The following is a 9846-nucleotide window of genomic DNA, read 5'->3' on the forward strand; positions in this document are numbered from 1 at the left end:
TTTACATTCCCACCAACAGTGCACAACACTTTTCTCTATATCCTTACCAACATTTATCTTTTGTCTTTTTAATAATAGCCATCCTAACAGATGTGAGATGATAACTCATTGTGGTTTGATTTGCATTTCCCTGATGATGAGTGATGTTGAGCACCTCTTCATGTAGAACAGTTTTTAATATGATGAATAATAGAGAAACACAATCAGATAGTTGCAGTTGGTTGAAAACATGCATGGGTGGTCAAATTCCACAAAATGATAAAGTATCAGCAACTTTAATTTTAGCCCTGAGTCTTCCCTGGGGTACTTCTGCCTTTACACACCCATCCCATTTATATTTCCTCATTTTGATCTTTTTTTAAAAAAAAAATTTTTTTTTAAGATTTTATTTATTTGCGAGAAAGAGAATGAGAGAGAGAGAGCATGAGAGGGAGGAGGGTCAGAGGGAGAAGCAGACTCCCTGCTGAGCAGGGAGCCTGATGTGGGACTCGATCCCGGGACTCCAGGATCATGACCTGAGCCGAAGGCAGTTGCTTAACCAACTGAGCCACCCAGGTGCCCCTCATTTTGATCTTATATAAGTGCCAGCTTGTCTTTCTTAATGTAAAATGCATACGGGCTTCCCTCATGTCTTAAAAATGATAATCTGGTCTGGCCTGATGACATCAAGGTTGTCCCATGCCTGTCCTTAAATATTATCCTTAAATATTGAATGAACCCTTTCCAGCTTTTCTTGCTCAGAAAATATTAGTTTCTGCTTGTTCTTGACCACCATGGTTCATCCAATTTCAGTCAGCTTTGGTGTTGTTCCACCATTCCCCCAACCATGGACATATTATTTATGGTCCTTCTATCCCATAATGGCGCTGATTGTGTTCATCCAAATTTTGATCTTTTTATGCATTTTATGCAGTTACTTGTATAAAAACTTATCATATAATTAGAAAAATTTTTTAGTTCTGAGCATATATGTGTATATATATAATATATGTGTATATTTTTTTCTCTTAGTTTTCTAACCCGAAAGAATGGATTATCTTTATTGTGAGTTAGATTTGCTCCCTCAAAATTGAATATGTCAAATATTATAGCCTGTTGTGTTTAGCTCCTTTTCCAGATTCTTATACTAAAGATATATAAAATATAAGAAATTCCTAATGTTATTGTTAATCTGGATTTATATGTTCAAGTCAGGAAGTCTAAAAAGCCATAAGAAACCTAAATCTAAAGGAACCTTGAGACTCACCTGATTCAACCCTCCCATTTTTCAGTTGAGAAAATGAGAATTTGAAGAGGTGAAGTCACTTTTCCACAGTCCCCAGGGAGTTGGGAATGGAGCTGAGGACAAAACCCAGATTATTGACTCCCAGTCACTCTCTGCTCCGTTAGACAGACCCTCTTCTAATCAGCAAGGTGTGTAGCATACAGATTTTAAATAGTGCCAAGAGATTATCATGGGCAGACTTCCTCCAAGAAGAAGGCATAGCAGGTGGCTGTGATGTTAACTTGGTGTTGTTTATATGATCTTCCAGGAAATATCCGCTCATATAATAACAAACACAATCTAACTGATCACAGAATTGTTTCTTTCCTTTATGCAGGAAGTAGGTCTATGGTTGTGGGAAGGAACAACACAGTTGTGACAAAATTCATCCTCCTGGGATTTTCAGACCATCCTCAAATGAAGCTTTTCCTTTTTCTGTTATTTCTGGGGATTTATCTCCTGACCCTAGCCTGGAGCCTGAGCCTCACTGCCCTCATCAGGATGGACTCCCACCTGCACACACCCATGTACTTCTTCCTTAGTAACCTATCCTTCCTAGATATCTGCTATGTGTCCTCCACAACTCCCAAGATGCTCTCTGACATCATCACAGGGCAGAAAATCATTTCCTTTGTTGGCTGTGCCACACAGTACTTTGTGTTCTATGGAATGGGACTGACTGAATGCTTTCTTTTGGCTGCCATGGCATATGACCGCTATGCTGCAATCTGCAACCCATTGCTCTACCCAGCCCTCATTTCCCATACACTTTCTTTAAAGACGGTGGCTGGAGCCTATGTGGGTGGATTCTTCAGTGCTTTGATTGAAACATACTCTGTCTACCAGCATGATTTCTGTGGGCCCAACGTGATCAACCACTTCTTCTGTGACCTTCCTCCAGTTCTGGTTCTGTCGTGCTCTGATACCTTTACCAGCCAGGTGGTGACCTTTGTTGTGGGTGTTGTTGTTGGAATTGTGTCTGTCCTTGTGATCCTCATCTCTTATGGTTACATTGTTGCTGCTGTCCTGAAGATCAGCTCAGCTAAAGGTAGGACCAAAGCCTTCAGCACCTGTGCCTCTCACCTGACTGCTGTGACTCTTTTCTATGGTTCTGGTCTCTTCATGTACATGCGACCCAGTTCTAGCTACTCCCTAAACCAGGACAAGGTGGTGTCCATATTCTATGCTCTGGTGATCCCTATGGTGAATCCTATCATCTACAGTCTTAGGAATAAGGAGATTAAAAATGCCATGAAGAAGGTTGTGGCAGAAAGAGCATGTACTTTCTCGTGGGCCTTTGTTTTTCTGATCTAAGCTAATGTTTACAAAGAGTCTGTGAGCTGGTTCAATTGTGCAGATTTTCATGTAGTTTTGGACTAGTTGATTTACACAATGATTTGTGTTGACTAGGCCTTTCCGCCCTTTCCACTATTCCCCTAACTAGTATACCTATTAGTTATTGGAAAACAGTTTGGCCATTATTGGTTTCTAGAATGAATAGCATTGCCTATACTGAGATTATAAATGCTCAATTTAGCAGAAAACTTCACCATGACAAAGACTGAACAACCAGGAATATCAAAATAGAGTCTGTGTCTATAGGAGGAAAAACGTTGAAAAAAATGTTAGTCTAGCATTCAGGATGGTGATTCTTAAGGTAGGATAAGAATATATAGCATAATAACCTGAGGAGGGGGATACTTTTTCTAAAAACAGTTGCCTTTCCCTCTTATGAAATTTAATATGCTTCCTTTATGGCACATGAGCACCACAAGGCAGACACCCTCTCCTGTTTGAGAATCCAGCTATTGTGAGCCAGTGTGCATGATGGGGGTATAGAACTGACTCTTTAAATGTGTTAAGGTAGGACAGAAATCAAAAAACCTCTGATTAGGGCATTAATGACTGAAAAACCTCATGGCTAATTCAATCAGCTATACAAAAAGCAGTCACTACATTGATTTTTTTTTTTTTAAGATTTTATTTATTTATTTGAGAAAGAGAGAATGAGAGACAGACAGCACATGAGAGGGGGGAGGGTGAGAGGCAGAAGCAGGCTCCCTGCCGAGCAGGGAGCCCAATGCGGGACTCGATCCCGGGACTCCAGGATCATGACCTGAGCCGAAGGCAGTCGCTTAACCAACTGAGCCACCCAGGCGCCCCCACTACATTGATTTAAATAAAGCCGGGGATTTGTTCCTTTCAGTCTGAAGTAATTGCTTTCCAGCCAACACTCAAAGTTTCTTAAGAAGCTATAGAAGAGGAGCATACAGTCATTTGGGGGAAAGGTTCTAGGTTTTCACCAGTTTTGTGATAAGTTCTAGGGTGGAATTTAGCCTAGGAATTGAAGAGAGTGATTTTTCTCCTCCATATTATCTCAGAACATGTTATGTGTCCTTGAATCAGCAGTAAACAACTGGCATACATTTATTCAGCTGTGGCTGCTCTTGGTTGGCCATATATGAATAAATAAGTATCTACCTGTATGTCCTTGGACAAGTTACTTGGGCTCTGTGTGCCTTAGTTCCTTATCTGTAAAATAGGAATAATAATAGTAATTATCTCATAGGCTTATTGTGATGAAGTAAATGACTCAATATATACAAGCACTTAGAATTATGCTGGTGGATAGCAAATGCTTAAGACATGAGTATTATTATTATTATTATTCTATAAATATTTATTTATCACCATTTGAGCCAAAGAAATAGAAGACATTTCCTTACTTTGGTAAAAAAAAAATGTGATCTTTGTGATAGCTTTGATGCATTGGAAAGTGGGTCAACAGAGACTAGAGTAAAAGTTATTTAGGTATTTGTTAGGTATTCTTAAGTCATCAGACTTGCAATTATTAATCTCGTGTCCACCACTTTATAGGTAGGTGGCCTTATGCAAGTTACTTATAAGCTCCATTTTTCTCATCTGTACAATGAAGATAATAATTGTATCTACCTCATGGAATTGATACAACAACTAAGTGAGAATATGCATGAAAAGAGCTTAGCTTAGTGCCTGGTATATGGTAATACTTAATAAATGTTAGCTCATATTATTAGTCAATTTTGTATAAATCAAGAGAAATCCAGGTAAATGTGCTAAAAAGAGGCAAATTAGATAACTTTGGGATATCTACTCAAACTGGAACATAATAGTCTCAGTAAAAAGGCTTGCCAGTACCTCTCACCTCTGCTGCTTCTTCTGCATATAGGAAGCAGTCATTAGGAAAATAGAACTCAAGTTCATAGAAGTGGCCACACACTCTATCAGCTACCTGGTCACCTTGCCTTTCCTTATAGTCAGTTTTTCCCTCCACCTTTCCTTATCTATACTCCAGTTTACTGAGCTCTTATCTTTCAATTTACCTTTGGTAGCTCATCTTAAATTCTCCTAATGCCCAAAGTCATTGGAACAAAACAAACAAACAAATAAAGGAAAATATGCCTCATGCTTTGGACTTACATGGAGCTGTCACTAGTCTCTTATCATTTCTAAATTTTTTTGAACAAAGATTCTGAATATAAGATCTTTAGAAAATATCTCTTGTTCAGCCACATACATGTTCGCTGCTAATGGAAATTTTCTCCTTGCATTGAGAAGACATAATGTACTTTTGTAGTTTACCCAATTACTGAAGAGAAAATAACGATCATTAATAATTGTTAAATATAGTGCATAATGTGGGGTTTGGTCATGAGACTTGAATAAGGCAAAAATGAGCTGGGGTTTATAGTAAGCCACATGTTAAATAAAACTTCCTAAATAAGTGCATTTATTATGGGGCATATAAATAGACATATATTAAACAATATTTTTGGCACTAGAAGAATCAGGCATTTTATAGCTCTTTGAAGCAAGACAAGGTACAGCTGTCCTGGGGAGGTGGGTGGCCAGCTAGCTGGAGATGAATTCGCTTTAGTAGAATTAGCACAATCCGGCGTGTGTCACCCATCTTCGCAACCTCTGAAGATTTTTTTCAGGTGGACTGAAGTTACCAAGCTCAGAATAGCTAACCACATAAGCCAGATGCCGTTTTTAGTTTTCATGGAAAAACAAAACTGCCAACCTTGTACTTGTGCTGGTGGCACAATTCTTTGACTTGCTGAGGAAACCACATAGAAAAACAAATTACAATCGAAAGTCTATTTGGAGAGAAAGTGGGTAATGTGTGTAGTGCCTGGTGTGCCCAACTACAGAGTCCAGATAGGTTGAGGCGCTGGGCCAGGGCACTGACACCTTCTCTCCCCAGATACATGGTTTATTCATCTTCCTCTCTTCTAAGTGACCATCTTCCCATCTAATCACTATATTCACAGATCAATTAATAGATTTTCCTTCTTTGGTTGTAAGGACTATTTTGTCTCTAAAATGCCTCTGTTATACATTTCATTTATTCTGATCTGATTTTGTGGTTTAATTTTTAGAGTTTTCAGAAACCTGGTTATTGTCCATATGTACCACCTACATTCCCCTAATTTTTTAGTAGGGATAAATGATTACTCTCTCATTCACTCACTCACATACTCAGGAATTAGTGACTGATGCATTAAACGGGTTCTGATGAGAATTTAAAATTTTTCCTAAAGATGAACAGTTTCATGTTTCTAGTCATAAACCTAGAGAAACCCAGAGATTGCCTAATCTGTTATCATCCATGCAAATGAGGAAACACTTGCAATTCAATTCCCTGTGTCTAGATAACTGATTTGGATCTCTGTTCTGATCTGGGAGAGCCTAAATGTCTTGCATATACGAAGATAAACCATGTATTTCAGCCTTCTCCCATCAGCTTGATCTGCGACTACCTTCCTTGAATTCTTGGTGGGTCTCCTTGTCTGTAACATCTCCTAAATAACTGGGGAAGATAAACCAACTGTTTATATGTAAGCTTTGTTGCTTTTATTCCATTGTCACTCTTCTCATGCTTTCCTTTCCCCTTCTAATGCTGGCCAAGACCTTCTATGTGCAATATTGCTATGGATACGGCTAGGAATGAGATTCCCCACCTTCCTACAAGTAAAGAAATAGTCATAGCAGGCTCTTGCAATCATGGCTTGGAACTTTTATCAAATGGATGTGGAAGCATCTCCCTTCAGTTTTGCCAGACTAGATGAAAGACAGACAAACCTTCCACTTTGGTGGGATCACACTCTAGAACTAGACAGGCATCTTGGACCCAGGGAGAACCCATGGAAGAACAGGCTTCATCTCTCTCAAAACAATTTTTTTCTGAAATAGAGTCATGGTGTTAGATTGGACTTAAATGTCAACATAAATAGAAAAACTGGCATGTGTAAAATATCAAAGTGATATTGTATGAAATATTCTTGTTCTAATAAAACCCCTTTCTTATGCAAAGGAAGGCTGGGTGGTTTTCATCTTAAGAAATGCTTAAGGAACAAAATTATTGATGCACATGGACCAGAGGGAGGAAGTCCATATATTAGACATTCACTGAAACTCATAGTTCATTTTCTAACAACCCAAAGCTAAGGAAGTAGCCTGGCAGGAGTCATCTCACCCTTCAACTTGCCCTCAGTCTAGAATATAATTGGAGATAAGGTCTGGGACTGAGCTGCAGCTGGGAGTTGTCCATGAACTTTATCAAAAAGAGGTGGGTTCTGAGAAGTTCTGCATCTCAGGAAACCTACCTGTACAATCTTTCCTTTATTTCATACATCTTGTATGAAATACAAGATACTCTTTGTAATTTGCTGTATTATCTGTACTATCTCGTCTAGATGTCACTTTTTTCTTGCAGTCCCTCTTTTTACCAGAAGGTAAACCAGAAGGCTTAACACTTTTGGTGTCTGTGGTGTTCAGATCTCTGAAGGTTCTGGAGTTGTTTTTCATATACTTGACATCTCTGGCAGTTTTTTTTTTTTTTAAAGATTTTATCCATTTATTTGACAGAGAGAGAGAGAACAAGTAGGCAGAGAGGCAGGCAGAGGGAGAGAGAGAAGCAGGCTCCCCGCCGAGCAGGGAGCCCGATGCGGGGCTCGATCCCAGGACCCCGGGACCATGACCCGAGCCGAAGGCAGCGGCCTAACCGACTGAGCCACCCAGGTGCCCCTCTGGCAGTTTTTCAACAGAAGGCCATGCATGAGATTTTCCTGTGTTAGTCAGTTAAGCATCTTTGATGAAGACACTAGTCTTCTTATTTTTTTTTTTAAAGATTTTATTTATTCATTTGACAGAGAGACACAGCGAGAGAGGGAACACAAGCAGGGGGAGTGGGAGAGGGAGAAGCAGGCCTCCCACAGAGCAGGGAGCCTGACGCGGGGCTCGATCCCAGGACCCTGAGCTGAAGGCAGATGCCCAACAACTGAGCCACCCAGGCGCCCCTCTTCTTATTTTTTTTAAAGATTTTATTTATTTATTTATTTGAGGGAGAGAGAGAGGGGGAGTGCAAGCAAGGGGAGGGAGAGGGAGAGAGAGGGAGAGTGCAAGCAAGGGGAGGGAGAGAGACAAGCAGACTCCACACTGAGATCATGACCTGAGCTCAAACCAAGAGTCAGATGCTTAACTGACTGAGTCAGCCAGGTGCCCTGACATTAGTCTTCTTTATTCATTTGACTTACCTTTATTTTACAATTATAATTAAGCATAATTCACTATTCCTTTTTTATTCTTTTTTTTTTCCTTTTGGTATTCAGCATGTGTCCTTTTTAAAATTTATTTTTAAATTTTTAATTTGAAATATACTTGACATAACATTGTGTTAAAGTGTACAACATGTTGATTTGATACATGTATTTTATTTTATTTTTTTTAAAGATTTTATTTATTTATTTGAGAGAGAGAGAATGAGAGACAGAGAGCATGAGAGGGAGGAAGGTCAGAGGGAGAAGCAGACTCCCTGCCGAGCAGGGAGCCCGGTGCGGGACTTGATCCTGGGACTCCAGGATCATGACCTGAGCCGAAGGCAGTCGCTCAACCAACTGAGCCACCCAGGCGCCCTGATACATGTATTTTAAAGACTTATTTATTTATATTAGAGAGAGAGAGAGCATGCAGGGGGAGGGCAGAGGGAGAGAGAGGGAGAAAAGCAGACTCCTCGCTAAGCATGGAGCCTGACACAGGGCTCAATCTCATGACCCTGAGATCATGACCTGAGCCTAAATCAAAAGTCGGATGCTCAACCTATTGAGCCACCCAGGTGCCACGATTTGATAATTTATATATTGTGATATGATTGCCATTGTAGCAGAGTTAGCACCTCTACCACATCACATAATTATCATTTCTTTTTGTGGTTGGAATAATTTAAGATCTAGTCTCTTAGCAAGTTTGATGATTATAATACAATTTATTGCCTATATTCATTACACTTTTCATTGGATCTCTAAGACTTATTTACCACTAGTTGAAAATTTTTTTTTTTAAGATTTTATTTATTTATTTGAGAGAGAGAATGAGAGAGAGCACATGAGAGGGGGGAGGGGCAGAGGGAGAAGCAGACTCCCTGCTGAGCAGGGAGCCCGATGTGGGACTCGATCCCAGGACTCCAGGATCATGACCTGAGCCGAAGGCAGTCGCTTAACCAACTGAGCCACCCAGGCACCCCAAGTTATGGGTTTCTTATAATATTTCATGTAGTGTTCACTTGATCTAGATATGCGTGTTACACTCGCCTGATCACAGCTTCAGTAAAACTCCAGCAAAAAGTGAGCAAAAAAACAGCATTAAAGAAACATTAGAAATCAAAACAGTATAAATTATATTCACCTCAATTTAATTATATGAACTTTTTTATGTGTAAATACTTTGTATAATTTACACTCTCAATAAGACTGGTTTATACTATAAATACTATCAACAGAGAATAGATCAAAAGTTCCCATTGTAAGAATGGTTATCTTACTAATATTAACGTTTAAAAATTAAATGGTTCAACTGGTAAAGAAATACTAAACTTTTCATTCTATTTCCTATGAATCATTTCACAGTCATAGCTTAGAGACACTAAAGTTTTTTTTGTTTTGTTTTGTTTTAAAGATTTTATTTATTTATTTGAGACAGAGAGAATGAGAGAGATAGAGCACACGAGAGGGGGGAGGGTCAGAGGGAGAAGCAGGCTCCCTGCCGAGCAGGGAGCCTGATGCGGGACTCGATCCAGGGACTCCAGGATCATGACCTGAGCCGAAAGCAGTTGCTTAACCAACTGAGCCACCCAGGCGCCCTAGTTGCAAATTTTTACTCTCTGTTTTTATGAGTTCAGCTTTTTTAGATTCTGCTCATATTATATAGTATTTGTCTTTCTCTGACTTATCTTATTTAGTATAATGTCCTCAAGGGCCATCCATTTCATCTCAAGTGGCAGGATTTCCTTCTTTCTCATGGCTAAATAATATTCGTGTGTGTGTGTGTGTCTGTGTGTGTGTGTGTGAGAGAGAGAGAGAGAGAGAGAGATACATCACATTTTATCTATTCATACGTTGATGGGCACTCAAGTTATTTCCATATCTTGGCTATTGTAAATAACTCTACAATAAACATGGGAGTGCAGGTATCTCTTTAATACCCTGTTTTCATTTCCTTTGGGTGTATCCCCGGTAGTGGAATTACTGGACTATATGGTATTT

General features: G+C 39.5%; 1 protein-coding gene across 2 annotated transcripts; it reads left to right on the forward strand.

Annotated features, from left to right (window-relative positions):
* Window positions 1–1470: 1470 nt before the first annotated feature.
* On the forward strand, window positions 1471–9608 carry LOC102732230 (olfactory receptor 5A2). 2 transcript variants are annotated; one of them, XM_081797411.1, is made up of 2 exons: window positions 1471–2539; window positions 9585–9608. In XM_081797411.1, exons 1-2 carry the CDS (start codon window positions 1499–1501, stop codon window positions 9606–9608), a joined length of 1065 nt encoding a protein of 354 aa, XP_081653537.1. In that variant the 5' UTR covers window positions 1471–1498. The 2 variants fall into 2 exon arrangements, with proteins under 2 accessions (XP_081653537.1, XP_006747893.2); XM_006747830.2 differs by lacking the exon at window positions 9585–9608 and having other exon boundaries at window positions 1471–2719.
* Window positions 9609–9846: the final 238 nt, after the last annotated feature.

The sequence above is a fragment of the Leptonychotes weddellii genome, chromosome 11 (assembly GCF_054177405.1).
Source record: "Leptonychotes weddellii isolate Sample4059 chromosome 11, ASM5417740v2, whole genome shotgun sequence".
In the NCBI taxonomy this organism is placed as follows: domain Eukaryota; kingdom Metazoa; phylum Chordata; class Mammalia; order Carnivora; family Phocidae; genus Leptonychotes; species Leptonychotes weddellii.